The 19,588-nt window shown below is 31.4% G+C and overlaps 1 protein-coding gene across 7 annotated transcripts in view; it reads left to right on the top strand.

The window, feature by feature from the left end:
- LOC139487902 (protein flightless-1 homolog) overlaps positions 1-19,588 on the top strand; it is a 46,454-nt gene that overhangs the window by 16,669 nt on the left and 10,197 nt on the right. For 3 of the 7 annotated variants that reach the window (XM_071273114.1, XM_071273116.1, XM_071273115.1), the window contains 23 exons: positions 532-689; positions 1,171-1,255; positions 1,645-1,798; positions 3,792-3,874; positions 4,301-4,368; positions 4,852-4,872; positions 5,246-5,328; positions 5,741-5,791; positions 6,237-6,254; positions 7,922-8,034; positions 8,411-8,596; positions 10,524-10,580; positions 10,866-10,981; positions 11,461-11,587; positions 12,072-12,156; positions 12,627-12,714; positions 12,965-13,078; positions 13,500-13,608; positions 14,112-14,195; positions 15,182-15,278; positions 15,580-15,760; positions 16,180-16,396; positions 16,882-16,919. In XM_071273114.1, the coding sequence (XP_071129215.1) occupies positions 532-689; positions 1,171-1,255; positions 1,645-1,798; positions 3,792-3,874; positions 4,301-4,368; positions 4,852-4,872; positions 5,246-5,328; positions 5,741-5,791; positions 6,237-6,254; positions 7,922-8,034; positions 8,411-8,596; positions 10,524-10,580; positions 10,866-10,981; positions 11,461-11,587; positions 12,072-12,156; positions 12,627-12,714; positions 12,965-13,078; positions 13,500-13,608; positions 14,112-14,195; positions 15,182-15,278; positions 15,580-15,760; positions 16,180-16,396; positions 16,882-16,919 (2,333 nt within the window). The remainder of the gene's footprint in view (positions 1-531; positions 690-1,170; positions 1,256-1,644; positions 1,799-3,791; positions 3,875-4,300; positions 4,369-4,851; positions 4,873-5,245; positions 5,329-5,740; positions 5,792-6,236; positions 6,255-7,921; positions 8,035-8,410; positions 8,597-10,523; positions 10,581-10,865; positions 10,982-11,460; positions 11,588-12,071; positions 12,157-12,626; positions 12,715-12,964; positions 13,079-13,499; positions 13,609-14,111; positions 14,196-15,181; positions 15,279-15,579; positions 15,761-16,179; positions 16,397-16,881; positions 16,920-19,588) is intronic. The other 4 variants (XM_071273119.1, XM_071273120.1, XM_071273117.1 and 1 more) reach the window with 3 other exon arrangements.

Below are 19,588 nucleotides of genomic sequence, written 5' to 3' on the forward strand. Positions count from 1 at the left end.
AAAAAACAATACAAAAAAAAAATTATTATAAAAATTGTATTTTCTTTGCATACACTTGTATCTTGACACGTGTCAAAAAATCTTGCATTATCCTTAGTCAGGAATACTAACAATATGACAAATAATATACAATATATTAAAATTAGAATTTATTTCTGATTCATTAATAAAAATACGTTATGTTTAAGCCTTTGATGTTGTTAAATTAATACCGTATTTCAAAAACCAGTTCAAATTATGAAAGAAGTATACATCAAAGTAATATTTAACTAAATCAGAGTTGCTGCCTTTTTGTAAAGAACAGATTTTATAGTAAAAATTCATTTTCCCAAAATTATAAAAAAAACAAAAAGATTTATAGATATGAAAGTCTTATGCAGTATATTCATTTTGAAAGTTTCATGTCACTAATTCTGACCTGGTGTATTGGAAACTTTTGAGCTATTAATTATTGATTAATTAGTTTGTCACTCATGAATAAATGTAATAAGGTTTGGCAAAGTTTACATTTTCAGTTTATGCTATTTTTAGTCCTCTTTACACAAACTGGTGGCATTAAAGAAGTTGTATATAAACAGTAATCAGTTAGATTTTGAGGGTATTCCTGCTAATATTGGTAAACTACACAATCTAGAGGTGTTCAGTGCTGCTAATAATAACCTTGAGATGATACCTGAGGGTTTGTGCAGGTTAATATATGTTAACATAATAATGGTTCCCTTTTTAAGTACTGATCAGATCTATGATAATTTTTGATATTCTGCTTCCAGTCAAGGTCATTAAACACTTCCATCATCATTCTGCTTCAAATTAAATATGCAATTGCAGACAATAATTAGATCAACAATACAATACAATAATAATTTGTTAACGTTTCACCATCAATAATACAGTATACACATTTTACATTGTATAAGTTTATTAAATTATTAATGCCATTCTAAAAAGAATTATGAGAGATGGATTAAAATGGAACTAGTATTTACACATTTTCAAAAACCAACTATAAAACAAAAGTTAAATCATAAAACATATATTGGCATAAAAAACGTCTTCTACGGTCTAAAAATAAGCTTGCAGGTTTTGGCATATTTAACAAGAATGGCTTACAAATGAAAAGAGATTACAATGACCATGGAATATATATCTACAAAAAGTTATATTTTGCAGGTGTGGAAAATTGAAAAGATTATTATTGAATGGTAATCGCTTGGTGACACTCCCAGATATTCTGCATTTATTACCGGAATTAGAAGTAAGTTTTGAGATCTACTTATAAAACAGTATTCCAGGTGAGAAGTATTCTAGGAGTATTCTAGGAGTTTCATCTTTTTATTGGAGTTGTCAGTTTAAGTAATTTTGTTTCCCATGGTTTCATTCTAAACAGATTTGAAAATATATCTTTTTTTAAAGTTAAAATGAAATATAATTTAAATTCTGTTTTTATTGATTATGCTTTTGATGCTTCAGTTTTTACATCAAGAGAAAAAGTAGGATTTGTAAGTTTTTTTGATGGTTTTAAAAGTACTGCTTTGCCTAATCGTTTTGAAAGTAATTTCTTTTCGAAAATATAACCTCAAGTGTTAGATTGATTTTGTAAAAAAAATATTCATTTTACTTAAAATCTTTTTTCCATTAATTTAGACCTTAGATGTTAGAGAAAATCAAGGATTAGTTATGCCACCTAAGCCAGCTGATATAAGGAAAGGAAATGAATACTACAATATTGACTTCTCATTGAATACACAGCTTAGATTAGCAGGTGCCCCTGCCCCACCAACAGCAGACCAGTCTCCACGTAAGTAAATATTAATTTACTATGTGACACTACATATCCACATGTCTCTAGGTTAATAAATACATAAGATTGCTTAGCAGCTGGCCTTGTTCTTTATCAGACTATCAGTACAATTCTGCCGTAATATAGTAACACAATTTATGTTAGGTTATGAGAAGTGAAAACTGTGTATAAAAACACAATTATAAAACCCCTGAATAGACAGGTCATATGCTGGCTTATTGACAAAAGTTTATCAACAACATCACTGTCAATTTTACTGATTTATAAATCTCAACTTGTCATATTTGTAGGACTCTAAAGTACAATGGTACTCTAAAGTGCGATGGTCACGCTAAAGTGCGATGGTCTACGCTAAGGTACGATGGTGTATCACGCTAAAGTGCGGTGGCTGTTTGTTCGCTAAAATACGATGGTTAATTACGCGAAAGTGCGATGGACTAACAGTGTAATGTTAAAAAAGGGCTTAAAGTATTAAAGAACACGGATTTAAAAAATAGTCTTCTTGCGAAAGCTAGTACAAGGTTTTATGACATATTTGATAGGCTTTATAATTACCAGTAGTCTTAAGTGATCATTGTTTTAAATTTAAGAAGAACGACCACGTAATAATTGCTAAAATGGTAATTTAGGTGTGACAAAAATCTGTATACATGTATCCTGTATATGTTTTTTTTAAATTCAGGCCGGTATCACATATTTGGATATTTGGTGTAGCTTGCCGTTCACACAGTATATCACTAATGTGAACATCTCCTCTCAAAGTCGTCATTTTAAATTACAAATACAAAATTCGTTTTAATTTTTCAGCAGACAATTTATGATTTACGCATGGAAACATGACGTACCAGTTACCGACTTTATACTTTTCATTAAAATCAATATTTGAACGGGGACGGCAAAGTAAACTGCAACATAAACGATGATTTCAATGTATCCGTTAGCTTCAAATAGAAACAGGGTAAAGGATATTTATGCGTATACTTTCGTATCTGTATAGTAAGATGGTCGACTGCAGGATAAAAGTCCTTCTTCTAGCACCGAAAAAACCCACATTTGCTTCAGCCGACAAAACACAGTTATCATGGTTAAACTGAATAAGTCATGGACATTTGCTTTAAAGTTGTTAATCAAATATTCTACATTAATCTTTCGGCATGTTCATTTGTATGCCCCACCTACAATAGTAGAGGGGCATTATGTTTTCTGGTCTGTGGCTCTGTTCGTCCGTCCGTCCGTTCGTCTATCCGTCCGTCCGTCCGTTCGTTTGTTCGTCTGCGGGTTAAAGTTTTTGGTCAAGGTAGTTTTTGATGAAGCTGAAGTCCAATCAACTACAAACTTAGTACACTTGTTGCTTATGATATGATCTTTCTAATTTCAAAGCCAAATTAGACTTTTGACCCCAATTTCACGGTCAATTGAACATAGAAAATGAAAATGGGAGTTTCAGGTTAAAGTTTTTGGTCAAGGTAGTTTTTGATGAAGCTGATGTCCAATCAACTTGAGACTTAGTACATTTGCTGCTTATGATATGATCTTTCTAATTTTAAAGCCAAATTAGACTTTTGACCCAATTTCATAGTCCATGGAACATGGAAAATGATAGTGCCAGTGAGGCATCCGTGTACTTTGGACACATTCTTGTTTGTTTGTATAAAATACTGTTCACGTCATAATCCATAGTACGTTTATTACGTCTATACTTTCGCGGACCATCGCACTTTAGCGTGTGTAGGCATCGTACTTTAGCGTAGACCATCGCACTTTAGTGTGACCATCGTACTTTAGCGTCCCCATCGCACTTTAGAGTCCTACATATTTACTACTACATTTTTATAATTGTTTAATGATAACTAGTTAACAATTTTCAGTCCAAGATTCTAATTTAAAAACTTGTTAGAGAAGACAAAAGAGATTGATTCGTGTAAATTCCATTAACTAAAAATTACATACCTGAAAATAAGGAAGGTAAAAGAATATTTCATATTTTTAGCACAAAAAGGAGATGCAGTCGCAAGAAAATTGAGACTTAGAAAGAGGAGAGATGGAGAGAAAGAAAGTGAAAAAGTGTTAAAGGTATTTATTTAGATTAATACTGATGTCAAGCCATATAGCTCATGTAGCTATTGTATGTATTGTCATAAATTTCTACTGATTCCTATGTTTATGGCTTTTGGGATGCTGCTTTTAACATTCTTATATTTAGTGGTAATATGATTGGCCCTGTCAAAAAATCTATAATTGTCACGTAGTATAAAGTTGAATATTTTGTTGAGATATAATTTTGACTGTGTCATCTATGAGTTCTAGTATCCATAAATGAACAATCTGCATTACTTTATGAAATAAAATGTCTTCTGGTTGAGAACCTGCAGGTGAAATAATTCAATTTCCTTTATAAATATTCAGTCCATTTGATATATAAGCCACAATTTTGTAAAAATGAGGTGTACACAATAACAGGAAACTATTTATGTTTAATTTTGACAATATTTATTATAGGGTATGAGGGATGTAGCCAAGGATAAGGCAGAGGGAAGTATAGATTTAGAAGATGACAATCCACTCCGGTAAGATACACTATATATAATATTGATTACTTACATGCCTATAGGAAATACTTGAGTCTGATGAAATTCATAACTGACAAAATGTGTATAATTTTAAGGTGTGTCTGAGCTTATAACCTGGTCAGTTCATGTAAGATTAAACAATTAAAATTTGTCAAAAACATCGTTTAAGGTGCATGTGCTGCTTTAATATGTAAGTTAATTTTACTCCTTTATATTAGAACCTTGAAATAATTACAAATTTAAAATATTTCTGAATGTAATCTACAAAAGAATAAAAAGTGTTTAGCTTTGAGTTTATGACATTTCTTTCAATTTAAAATAAAATAACTGATAACAATTTCAGAGATTTGAGCTTGTATGCCCCATGAAAGATAGATCATTATTTGTTTAATGTCATAAAAGCACATGGTCTTACAATACCCAAAGTGTTTTACTATTGTGCATATTCTGTTATCTTTTTTTGTGTTTCCTTCTGATCAGTAGAGGAGCTCTTTGGTCTTGGTAAGCATTTCAAATGTTTTGGTTACAGTTTTTGAATACTTTTTATGTCTTTTAAATTCCTGCATGGAAGATATTAAAGCTTGGAGTGGGAGATTTCAAAAAGGGTAAGAAAAAATGCAACAGAGTTCATTTTTCCTTTCAATAATTGAACTAATATAGTTTGTTATGTTTGTTTCTTTCAAAAACAGATTTTGTTGCAAAATGTCAGTCAATAAATAATAATGGCCGTTTTAAAATTGCTTTCGAAATGAAGTAAAGCTTCTTTTAGAATTTGCATAAGATTTAGAACAACTGGAATAATGTCTTGCTGCTTGTTATTATAAGTTTGATTGCGATTTATTCACATAAATTGAGTTTATTTTTTGTACATCAGGCCAAAGAAATGGAATGAGAATTTAGAGAGACCACATTTAGATTACAGTGAGATTTATGATGAAGACGTGGGTCAAATACCAGGTATATTTATAGATTTCATAATGAATGAGAATTGAATTTATTGCATGATATCAATTTAAGTTTTTCTTAAAATCCTTTTCACTATTCGAATATCTATATCTATATTTGAAAGCTGAGGCATTAAAGTTTTTTAGTAATTGTGTACATACTTTAGGATCCAGATGTGCTAAAGTTTTGTCATCCAGCTCTTAAAAAAGATTGCAGTTTGATTTTGAATGCTAAAGACTCATAATCTCATGCAGATGTATGCTTAAAAGAAAAATTCTTTTATGATTTTGACCATTTGTAAGTGCATATTTTCACACAGATATTTGTTAAAGCCCATGTTACTGTCTTGCTATCCTTTAAAGGTTAACATATTTTATATGAAATTGTTAGAAAACTCATACATATGTCTATGTTTCAATTTCAGGGATTCAGTGTTGGGAGATAGAAAACTTTCTACCAAACCCAGTAGAAGAAGGTATAGTATTATATATATTATAATTGATTATTTAATATTTTGCTTTATATCCCTCCTTTCCAGTGCTAGCGAAATATAGACCATTTTATAAACTTCAGTCCACACGGAATATAAACTTCATATTTAATTGTGATATATACATATACAATTCTTCAATTTATAGTATGGTTTGACCATCTACTAAAGTTCCAATGAATATTTTATGCAGCCCATTAGAAACACAAAGCATGAACACCAATATTTTATAAGCATATGTATTGTACATGGTTTGACTATAAGCTCTTGAAAGTAAAATTCTCTATATTAAGTGAAAAAAGAAAAGGATACTTATTGTTTTATTGGAATATACTGGGTTTAAAAAAAAAAAAAAAGACAATTTAGTATTTAAGGTTGTTGCTTTCAAAGGAAAGGAAACCCAAGTTGATTTATGTAGATTAATTTTCAGTTTTTACGAGAAGGAAGTGTAAGTCTATTTGTAATGTTCTGCATTTATGTATAAGTCTTCTATTTGAGGACTTGTTTTGTCGGAATTTGACAGAATGGCTAAATGCCTTACATATCATTAACACATTTACAGTTTTTGCAGGGAAAAGATGATTTTGTAAAGTCTTTTGGGCGGATACTTATACATGTAATTTTATGCCCCACCTACGATAGTAGAGGGGCATTATGTTTTCTGGTCTGTGCCTCCGTTCGTCTGTGCGTCCGTCCGTTCGCTTCAGGTTAAAGTTTTTGGTCAAGGAAGTTGAAGTCCAATCAACTTGAAACTTAGTACACATGTTCCCCATGATATGCTCTTTCTAATTTTAATGCCAAATTATAGTTTTGACCCCATTTCATGGTCCACTGAACATAGAAAATGATAGTGCGACCTTCAGGTTAAAGTTTTTGGTCAAGGTAGTTTTTGATGAAGTTAAAGTAACATCAACTTGAAACTTAGTACACATGTTCCCTATGATATGATTTTTCTAATTTTGATTCCAAATTAAAGTTTTGACCCAAATTTCACGGTCCACTGAACATAGAAAATGATAGTGCGAGTGGGGCATCCGTGTACTATGGACACATTCTTGTTTCAGCAACTTTTACATAAAGTTATTTTTATTCTAAATTTGACAAGTTTAGCCTTTATGAAGCTTCTTAACAAATACGATAACATATCTTAAAAAGATATATTTACTGTAGAAGTTTATAATTACTTAATATGAGCAGCCAGTCAAAAATTCAGTAATGTAATTATAAGTAGTTTCTATACAACATGTTTAATGAACTCTTATTTCCAATAATATTTATTTACACCCCACCCCCCAAAGAAAATCTGGATCCTTGGAATAACAACAGTATATTTCAAATCTAACATCCTAATGATAAGGTCAACAATGAAATTGTTGGAATAAACCCTGATAAAAGCTTACATAAATATCAAGACTTTGTTTGCTTCAAGAGCATGTTTTCAACTATTTGGTGAATTTTCAAGATCATTCTTCATGAATGATGCATGGCTTCATTGTAATAAATTTTACTAGTAACAAAAGTAAGATGATAAAAGAAAAAGAATTATTAGTTACTAATTTCAACCTGCCAAAATTTTTTTAAAGTACATGCATCAACTACCAAGTTTTACATTCAGAGGTATAACTTTAAGCACAAACATTTACCTTTTACTGAAGAATATTTCATGCATGTGTGGCTATGACCTATTTTCTTAAAACTATTCTAGATCCTTTCAGAATGGTTGTTTCAGGGTCTGTGTATGGTTATAAATTTTTGCTTCTGTTTTTGCAGATTTTCTGGACTTACTTTTGTAAAAAAAAATGCATGAATGTTCAATTTTGTTGATTGCCTGGGATAAGATTGTTTTTTCATGCATGGTTCACTGTTTTTCCTTTTAATGAATTCTGTTAAGATAAGGTTCCTCATTATAGTATAACTTACATCATGTTATAAGAGATACATCAGCTTCCTTAGAAATAGCTCATAGTTAAATTTTGAATACTTGATTACTTAAAATAGATCCAGTGATTGTCTTCACATTATTGATATAAACTTATCCATTAGAAAAAAAACCAATGAGGTCTCAATTCCTAGCTAATATAAATTGAAATAACTCTGAAATGCTTTATTTTTCAGCATTGATGGGAAAGTTTTATGAGAGAGATTGTTATATCGTACTGAAGACATTCATAAATGAGTCTAACGGCCTGGATTGGCAGATCTGGTATTGGATAGGCAAAACAACAACGGTAGGTTATTACACACTACAGTAAAATGTGTCAAAACTAAACTCAGTCAAGACTAAACATTTTGTTTAGATAGGTATTCGGTTAACACAACTAAAGAATATTCAATGTATGTACTGATGCAATAGTTAACTTCACACAGGTTTCTGGTTTTGTTGAAAACTTTGAAAAGTCCAGGTATTTTGTCAGTCGAGGTGTAATTTCTGTTTGTAAAATGCATTTTAGCTTTGTTGAATTGAACTTAATTGATTCAAAATATCAGTTCCCTCAAGTATATTTCAAAGTTCTCATGCAAAAATTGGACACAAATTAGGCCTAAATTTAAAAAACATAAGTATTGGGATGCTGACTCTGTACAATAAATATAATACCATTTTAGCTGGATAAGAAGGCTTGTTCAGCCATTCATGCTGTAAACCTCCGTAATTTACTGGGAGCAGAATGTAGGACGATTAGAGAAGAAATGGAGGATGAATCTGAAGAATTTATGGACTTGTTTGAAAATGGTGTACATTACATAGAAGGTGGTAGGACTACCAGTGGTTTCTTTAGTGTAGATAGTGTTGTAAGTTATTCAATATTTTTTTACTTTATAAGGAGAAATATTCTTTTGTGATAATTTATCTGTACAACATGCTAGTTTAAAATAAAAATGATCAAACATATCTTTTTATGTTGTTTTTTAAAGATTTCTCTTTCTTCTGCATGACAAAAACAACAATACAAATTTAAGGAAGTTTGCCACTCAGTTTCAAAATACCAAGCTTTTCGTAACACTAGTATATATTGATAGGGGATTAATAAAGAAACCAAAAAAAAAAAAAAAAAAAATAATAGGTCAATGTGCTTGTTTCAGAGGCAGTGTAGGACACAGCCGGTCGCCTGGTCGCCAAATGCGACCAAAACCTTGATTGGGCGATTAGAAACTGTAAAAAGATAGATAGTTACTGACCCAAAAATTAATCATTGGGCGAGTTCATTATCATTCTCAAAATCGTAAAATTTACTCCTATAAATAACACACCCCAATTTCGGAACAATCATTTTCGGAAATCCTCTGGTCACATCGTTAAAACGTACAAGTTGAGGAGGTGTTCCATAATTGGAAGGATATACATATAGAAGAAGAATAAGTGCAATGCATAGAATATTAAAATGGCGGATTACAAACACGTCGTGCGTGATATTGCTTGTTTAGTGGGTCAAAAAAGGCTCTACCGGCAATGGTGGTCGCTAAACAAATTGTGTTTAATAAAAGATAACGACAGTCATTGACTGTAAAATCTCGTCTGACCCACTAAACCAAACAAGGACAAGGGATTTTTTGAAAAGAACTCCGGAACACGGATACAACTGAGAAGCTGTCAAAATATTTTTCATACGAACCCCCAAGGACAGAAACAAGTGATAAGAAAATATTACGTTTATAAAATGTCTTTTGATTTTGTTTTGCACTGACATTTTGTACTGAAATACAAACTTTTGAAATGACTGACCGGATAAGATATCGCGGAAATTCCCAGTACTAATTTTAATAGATCAATTTGCAGAAAACTGTTTAATTTTAAACGAAACAACAAAATCTTCACCGATGGACACGACATCACTATGCAACCAAAACGGTAATGAAACTTCACTTTTCGCTACTCTCACGAAATGAGAGGTAATTTTTTCCTCTTCAAACCCCTATATTGATCTATATAAGGCACTAGACAGTGAGGTTTCATTAATTCAGTGACAATGAAGACTGGGAATGTGGTTTTTTTGTGTTATGTGTCGGCAAGGTTTGATTGAAGAATTAAGAACATCAATTTATATTGATTTTTTTTTCATTTTTTATGGCTCAACACGAAAAAAAAATTGAGTAAAATAATTGGGCTACCAATTGGCATTTTGGGCCTGTGAAGTAATTTTTTTACTGGCCCAAAAAAAAATTTTCGGGCCAGCCTGACTGTCCTACACTGAGAGGGTGATATTAGCCATTGAAATTTTGGCGGTAAAATGTTCGCTCTTGATTTTTCATAGCTTTATGATTGCCAAGTTTAAGTTCTCAAAAACTATTAAAAAAACGAAGATTTTATAAGACTTTTACAGATGGCTTATAATTATGCATGTAAAAGAATTTTAAAAAGTAAAATGGGGGTCTATGGGCAAAATTTTTAAGGCATTTGAATGGATAAAACCAAAGGATTCAAAATCTGACAAAAATTTTAAAACATGACAAGCAAACATCCTTAAGACATTCCTTATAAAGAAGGTAAAAATAAGACATTATGAAGCTTCTTCAATTTTACTGGCACTCTATGAAGTAATTTTTTGACTTCAGATTGCTTTAAAAAAATGATGTGACAACAGAATTAAAAAAAACTAAATTAATTAAAAAATAAACCAATGTTTTAAAATATCAAAATAGTATGTTTGCAGTGAAATGTAAATTTTAACAATAAGTTAATGCAAAGAGTTAATACAAATAGGATTGTGATCTTTTATAGGAGTATGAAACTAAACTATACAGAGCTTCAGGGGCACATGCTATACACATGGAAAGGGTAAGCGTAATTTGATTTTAGACATGCATCACATTTTATTATACCCTGATTTTAAGTTAGTTTATGTTAAATTTGATATAATATTACATTTAGTTTAAGCAACCAAGCAACACTTCCATCTTGAATTATTTTTGAATTATTTATAAAATGTAGATAAATGATCATGAGGATTCATTCATGAATGTAAAGTTCCATCATAGTTTGTTTAATTTCTTACAAATTTTCTCAAATAAAGCATGTAATTTGTTTTTGATATAAATGCTGTATGATTAAATGATATTTTAGGTTGATGTTAGTGTCAGGTCATTAGACAGAAGATTTGTATATCTGATGGACAATGGCAATGATATATTTGTATGGGTTGGCAAGCTAGCCCGAGGGACTATTAGGACCAAAACAAGGTGAGATATAACAGATATATACATATAATTTTGTCTGACCATCTATAAATAAATGGATTAAACCTGATGCATGTTCAAAAATAAATTCCTTACTGCCCTCTTATAGTCGTTTTATATTTGAATAGTCCTTATATTGTTCTAGAGATATGTAACTTGCTTGAAAAAATGGCTGATTGTCCACATGATGTATGATAACTCCATATTATTAGTTTCACCATATGTTTACACTGAAGGTTATTAAAAGCTAAACATTTGCTACATGTCTGACTATAACTGAAGTCTGCTGTCACTCATTATTAGAAAACACTTTTTCAATCCAAACTTTCAGGAAACTTAATAATCAAATGTCCAAGTCAAAATTCAATGGCAAAAACCAAAATAAACTGCTGGAATACACTGATAACGATTTAAAATTGAATTATGTATAACTGAACTGTGATCTCTGAGATAAATTATATTACTTAATTTCATACTTTTAGATTGGTGGCAGAAAAGATCAATAAAAATGAACGGAAGAATAAAGCAGAAATACATATGGAGTCTCAAGCAAGAGAAGAAGCAGCATTTTGGAAAGCGTTAGGAGCACAACCAGATGGTTTCATTGGGGTACGTCAATAGTTAATTTATATATTTTCACCTGTACATTTCTGTTTATCTCTCAGATCTACACTGAATGTGTTTTAGTGCTCAGAAAAAAATATATGTATCATCATTACAGCACAATTTTAACCAGCAAATATAAGTATGCCTTTTATTGAAAACTGCATAATAGTTAATTAAAATTATGTTCCTTTAAACCCCACATGATACCCAATGGAAGGCACTAGGAAAGTAGAGTAACTGTCCATAAAAGCAATTTTAGAGATGTGATTACATTTAAAACATGCACTATATATACATATGTCGCACCCACCCATAGTAGCAAATTCAGGTAACCTTCCCTTTGTCTAATGTATGTTTTAATGGCATAGCCATACATGTACATACAGTTTGATGATGTAGGAAGTTTTGCATACATAATTGAAACTTCAGACTGTTCAGAGGAAAAAGTTTGTTACAGGTTACAATATTTCATGTCTTAATTTTTTAGGAAATTGTGCCAGATGATTTTGAGCCAGCAGAACCCAGACTCTACAAAGTAGGATTAGGAATGGGATATTTAGAATTACCACAGGGTAAGAACAGGAATATAAGGAGGTGTTACATGTCAATATATCAACAACTAAACAATATATTTGTATAAAAGAGTAATACAAAAAAAATCAGAAATTTGATTCTACAAATCACAGACAGTTTGAAGTACATTTGATTTTAGGGCTTATTTGGCCCCATTTATGACTTACCTTCCTAGTCTACATTAGGGTCCATGAATGGGACATGTTACTGAATGTAGTCATAGTATGAAAATATATGAAATACTGGTAAGCATGATGCAAATTACTTGATAATCTTGGCAAAACTTCAATTGATACTTTTTATTTTCAAGTCAAAGTAAATTATTTATTTTATATTACATATGGTAATTATAATTCCTGAACATAAATCTGATGATAACTTAGAAGACTTTATGAAAAGATGTAGATTTCATCTTAAATATCAAGAATTTAAAGACCTTCCAAAATGTTGATGTTATTTTTTTTTTCAGTTGAAATACCAAAAGGAAGGCTTGTCCAGAAATTATTAGACACAAAAAATGTGTATATACTGGATTGTAAATCTGATCTCTTTGTATGGTATGTAGTCTTTTGATACTGTTACCATATGACATATGAATATAGAGTTTTATTAGATAATAGAATATAACTTAAGGTGGGGAAAAATGAAAGGAAAAGATATTTGCTTCTAATTTTACTGCTTTAAATATAATTATGATCATGTGTTTTAATTAAAAAATAAAAATAAAGAAGGAATGCTAATGATATTGATTTCATTATTATAAAATTCAGATGATGTTTGAAAAATATATGTATTATTATATTAAAGGATAGGAAAGAAGTCTACCAGACTGATCAGAGCTGCAGCCTTAAAGCTCTCGTATGAATTAAACTCTATGATTGACAGACCAGATTATTGTACAGTGACCAGATGTTTACAGGGGTAAGTTCAATCTGATAAAAAAAGAATTTGGGGTGGGTGTAAAGAGTGAAAAAATCAATACACCTTATTGCTATTTGGAAATCTTCACTGGTTGACCCGAGAATCTGCACTGCTTGAACTTTAAATGTGATACAACAATCACTTTTCCATTGTGGCGTCAGATTTTTATATTATGACTTCCAAAATTTTGCCGGAACATTTGTTATGTCCAGTTTTGGCAGACAAATAGCAATAAGGTGTATGCAACTCAATGAAAAGAAGAAAATACCTCTATTCGTCTGTTAAAATGTTTTTATTTGTGATCATACTGTGTAATTACATGGTGATTCATATCTTGATAGAAGGAAGATAGAAATTATATAATAAAAAAATAGAAAACCAAGCCATTGATTAGAATGAATAGTTTGATTTTGCCTTTCAGGACAGAATCTCAAATATTTAAGACTAAATTCTTTGGTTGGGATGATGTATTGCCTGTTGATTTTACAAGAACTGCAGAATCTATTACCAGGAGAGGAGCTGATCTAAAGGTAAACATCACACATTTATTACTGTATTTTAAACATACTTTCTTTATATTAGCCTGCATCATTAGAGGAAAAACTTAATATACTGTAAATTCAGAAATTTGTGCATTTATTTTTTCAACTATTGTTATTCAAAGGGAAAAAATGTGAAATTTTATCATTATGACTTTAGGAAATGGTGCATACAAAAAACAAATCATGATTTAAATTCAATTCTGACATGGTCTGACAATTTATAACAAATCTTAAGTCAAAGAATAATGTGCATAATGAAAATGAATCTTGTCTTTCAAGTATTTTTAGAGATAAATGTACTTTTATATTCTTTAATATTTATCATTGGTTGAAAAATATAACCTTTGAATTCATAAATCCTTTTTGATGAACCTTAACGAACTTTAAACAAAATACAATAGCAAAAGATGAAGGGGAAATTATTTTGGCTTTACCAATGGGCTGTGTAAAAAACTTAGTAATATTTGAAACATTATTCTGACATATTTTAGGTGATTATGGAAAGAGACAAGATGAAGACTGATCTTTCAGCATTATTTATGCCCCGACAACCTCCAATGCCTATGGAAGAAGCAGTAAGTTCATATATATTTCTAATATAAATGGTCTACCATAGATTTTTTCATTTTAAATGTATCTTTTCAGAGAAAACAATAAGTTATAGTTCTGTAACTGTTAACACAGTGGTGGAAAGTCCACAAATACCTACTGTTACATGCATAATTATTTTGTAACATAAAAGTTCAAATTTAAATTGAGTTTACATTTATAACACTTATAGATAGAGAATTCTTTAAAAAAACTAAATTGAAATTTTGGTTTCCTTTTTTAATAAATTATATTAAAATTGACAAACTATCAAAAAAGTTTTGCATTTTAAACATTATCAATTTATCTCAACATGCAACATATAAACAACCTCATGAAATGAGGAGCAAGTACAGAGACAATTTATTTTCTCCACTTATTTTTTATGCCCCACCTACGATAGTAGAGGGGCATTATGTTTTTTGGTCTGTGCCTCCGTCCGTTCGTCTGTCCGTGGGTCCGTTCGCTTCAGGTTAAAGTTTTTGGTCAAGGTAGTTTTTGATGAAGTTGAAGTCCAATCAACTTGAAACTTAGTACACATGTTCCCCATGATATGATCTGTCTAATTTTAATGCCAAATTATAGTTTTGACCCCAATTTCATGGTCCACTGAACATAGAAAATGATAGTGCGAAGTTCAGGTTAAAGTTTTTGGTCAAGGTAGTTTTTGATGAAGTTAAAGTTACATCAACTTGAAACTTAGTACACATGTTCTCTATGATATGATCTTTCTAATTTTGATTCCAAATTAAAGTTTTGACATCAATTTCACGGTCAACTGAACATAGAAAATGATAGTGCGAGTGGGGCATCCATGTACTATGGACACATTCTTGTTTAATTTAATTTTTTATTCAACAACACTATTGCACGCTGTGAACAATTACTCCACTGACACAGCTATCTCAGTGAAGGTCCCTGTTTCATTAATATCAGAAGTTCAGGGATTCTTATCACTGCTTATTTTTTACAGGAACAGATGATGCAGGATTGGAATGAAGATTTAGATGGAATGGAAGCTTTTGTATTAGAAGGGAAGAAATTTGTCAGATTACCTGATGAAGAATTGGGTAATACACTTTATGCAAATTACTTTCATCAGTTAGAACTCATTTAATTTCTTTTGATATCTTATAAGATCTGGAGAAAAATAAGTGGTAGTTTATTATCTTACCATTGTAACTGAAACCTGAAAGCAAAAACTATGAGGATTTTTTTTTTTATATAAAATCGAGCTTGAATTTTATCACTTATTTCACAATGTTGATGGCTATTTTGTTTCAATAGTTAGATTTGATTAATTTAAGTCAGTCTTCGACAGTGTTAATGCACTTCAAATGTCTAATGTATTTGTATGACATATTCTTACAGGTATTTTCCACACAGAAGACTGTTATGTGTTCCTGTGTAGATACTGGTTACCTGTTGAGTATGATGATGATGATGAAGAAGATGAAAATGAAGAGCCACCAGAAGAAGATTTTAAATGTGTGGTCTATTTCTGGCAGGGAAGAGATGCATCAAACATGGGGTGGCTTACTTTCACTTTCAGGTGTGTATATGAATGTGTTGTCATGGTTTAGCATGAAAAAGATGTCTCGAACATGGGATAGCTTTTTTAGACGTCATGGTGTTTTTATGAATGTGTTCTCTAGTTCTGACAGGAAAAAAGATGCTTTAAACATTTGATGGCTAACTGTAAACAGACTAGATTTTGTGATTTCAGAGTACAAAAAATAAAGTGAATAAGAAGTCATGAATATATGCAGACTTGATTTTTATCAGAATATATCAACAAAATAAGAAATCTCTAAAATAAATTGACACATTGTAAGCTAGAAAGGGCTGCATGCGAAAATATTTAAGTGTTAATGTGGTTACAGTTGATGCATATGGCTTAGTCTTCTGATTAAACAGTAATGATATTTGTCCTCCTTTATGTACATAAGTGTGTATCTTTCTTTGTTTCAGTTTACAAAAGAAATTTGAAGGTTTATTTGGTGACAAGTTAGAAGTTGTGAGGACACACCAACAGCAAGAAAACTTAAAATTCTTATCACATTTCAAGAGGATGTTTGTAATAAGATGGGGAAAGAGAAAGTTACCATCACAAGAAGCTCCTAAACCAAATGTAGAATTGTTTTATTTAAGAGCTAATGGTAGTCCTATTGCTACCAGGTGTATACAGGTATAATTAATATTTCCATGCTTCGACATAAATAGCCTTTTTTCTTTTGAAATTGTTGATTTTTTTTGTTAAACATTTACACAAGCTTACTGTATACCCTATCCATTATATTTATCATATTGACATGGAATGATAATTTAGTCATATTAAATGCTTTGTTTAAACATCATTGTCCAAAACATTGACAATAGGATCAGACACAAGTTTTGCAACTTAGAACGTCTTCTCCATTACATACAAAAATAAATAATTGAACAAAATAAAATACATAATAAAAACATCATAACAATATTAATATGTAGACATGAAATGAACTAGAATTGAAAAAAAAACATGGCTATCAAATGCTTTCACTGTCATCATGCCTTCTAGTGATTATGAAAGCATTTCTTCAATATATTAAATGCATAATTTGGTAGCAAGCTGTCATTAAATGAATGATGATCAAGTACCAGGAAATTATGATTTTTAATTTCATTTTGTAGGTAAAACCAGATGCATCACAGCTAAATTCTTGCTTTTGGTAAGTAATAGACTGATTAAGATATAAATGCTTATTTGATGCAAGAAAAAGATCGATTCAAAAATAGACAATTTGAGATATCGGTTATATGAGATATCTGAAGAAACACTATTATTTAAAAAAAAAATGTCATTATAAAGATCTGAATATTTCAAAAAAAAGAATCGTTTACCATAGCAGAATTAATTATCATTTTTATACGACCCCAAAAATTTTTTTGGGATCGTATAATGGTATGATGTCGTCGTCTGCGTCTTCGTCGTCCGAAGACACATTGGTTTCCGGATAATAACTTTAGTTTAAGTGAATAGATCTTCATGAACTTTTTTCAGAAGGTTCAATACCACAAAAGGAAGGTTGGGATTGATTTTGGGGATGATGGTCCCAACCGATTAGAAATTAGGGGCCGAAAAGGGGCCCAAAACAAGTATTTACTAGTTTCAGGATAATAACTTGTGTATAAGTATTTCAATTGCTCTGAAATCATACCGCAATGTTTAAAACCACAAGTTGAAGGTTTGGATTCATTTTAGGGGTAATGGGGCCAAAGTTTAGGAATTAAGGGCCAAAAAGGGGTCAAAACAAGCATTTTTCTAGTTTCAAGACAATAACACTTATGTGTAATTGTATGGATCTCTCTGAAATTGTACCACAATGTACCATATAACAAAGGGGAGGCTGAGATTAAGTTTTGGGTTAATTGCCCAAAATATGTAGGAATTAGGGGCCAAAAAAGGACCAAAAAGAAGCACGTTTCTAGTTTCCAAACAGTCATGACAATAACTTGTGTTTAAGTGTATGGATTTAACTGAAATTGTACTACAAGGTTCAATACTGCAATGGAAAGTTTAAGGGTTATTGCTCCAAGGGGGTTTCAAAAAGTTGGGGGGGGGGGGGGGATTTTTAGTTTACCATTTTTTGAAGGGCTTCCTTTTTTAGCTCACCTGGCCCAAAGGGCCAAGTGAGCTTTTCTCATCACTTGGCGTCCGGCGTCCGGCGTCGTCCGTCGTCGTCCGTCGTCGTCCTGCGTTAACTTTTACAAAAATCTTCTCCTCTGAAACTACTGGGCCAAATTTAACCAAACTTGGCCACAATCATCATTGGGGTATCTAGTTTAAAAAATGTGTCCGGTGACCCGGCCAACCAACCAAGATGGCCGCCATGGCTAAAAATAGAACATAGGGGTAAAATGCAGTTTTTGGCTTATAACTCAAAAACCAAAGCATTTAGAACAAATCTGACTGGAGTAATATTGTTCAACAGGTCAAGATCTATCTGCCCTGAAATTTTCAGATGAATCGGACATTTCGTTGTTGGGTTGCTGCCCCTGAAATGGTAATTTTAAGGAAATTTTGCTGTTTTTGGTTATTATCTTGAATATTATTATAGATAGAGATAAACTGTAAACAGCAATAATGTTCAGCAAAGTAAGATCTACAAATAAGTCAACATGACCAAAATGGTCAGTTGACCACTTTAGGAGTTATTGCCCTTTATAGTCAATTTTTAACCATTTTTCGTAAATCTTAGTAATCTTTTAGAAAAATCTTCTCCTCTGAAACTACTGGGCCAAATTTAACCAAACTTGGCCATAATCATCATTGGGGTATCTAGTTTAAAAAATGTGTCCGGTGCGCTGCCCAACCAACCAAGATGGCCGCCATGGCTAAAAATAGAACATAGGGGTAAAATGCAGTTTTTGGCTTATAACTCATAAACCAAAGCATTTAGAGCAAATCTGACAATGGGAAAAATTGTTCATCAGGTCAAGATCTATCTGCCCTGAAATTTTTCAGATGAATCGGACATTCCGATGTTGGGTTGCTGCCCCTGAAATGGTAATTTTAAGGAAATTTTGCTCTTTTTGGTTATTATCTTGAATATTATTATAGATAGAGATAAACTGTAAACAGCAATAATGTTCAGCAAAGTAAGATCTACAAATAAGTCAACATGACCAAAATGGTCAGTTGACCACTTTAGGAGTTATTGCCCTTTATAGTCAATTTTTAACCATTTTTCGTAAATCTTAGTAATCTTTTAGAAAAATCTTCTCCTCTGAAACTACTGGGCCAAATTTAACCAAACTTGGCCATAATCATCATTGGGGTATCTAGTTAAAAAAATGTGTCCGGTAACTCAGCCAACAAACCAAGATGGCCGCCATGGCTAAAAATAGAACATGGGGGTAAAATGCAGTTTTTGGCTTATAACTCAAAAACCAAAGCATTAAGAGCAAATCTGACAGGAAGTAAAATTGTTGATCAGGTCACGATCTATCTGCCCTGGAATTTTCAGATGAATCGGATAATCGGTTGTTAGGTTGCTGCCCCTGAATTGGTAATTTTGAGGAAATTTTGCTGTTTTTTTGTTATTATCTTGAATATTATTATAGATAGAGATAAACTGTAAACAGCAATAATGTACAGCAAAGTAAGAACTAAAAATAAGTCAGTATGACCAAAATAGTCAATTGACCCCCTAAGGAGTTATTGCCCTTCATAGTCAATTTTTAACAATTTTCTTAAAATTTGAAGATTTTCAATAACATTTTCCACAGAAAGTACTGTTATAGATAGAGATAATTGTAAGCAGCAAGAATGTTTAGTAAAGTAAGATCTACAAACACATCACCATCACCAAAACACAATTTTGTCATGAATCCATCT

This window comes from Mytilus edulis, chromosome 9 (assembly GCF_963676685.1).
Source record: "Mytilus edulis chromosome 9, xbMytEdul2.2, whole genome shotgun sequence".
NCBI lineage: Eukaryota > Metazoa > Mollusca > Bivalvia > Mytilida > Mytilidae > Mytilus > Mytilus edulis.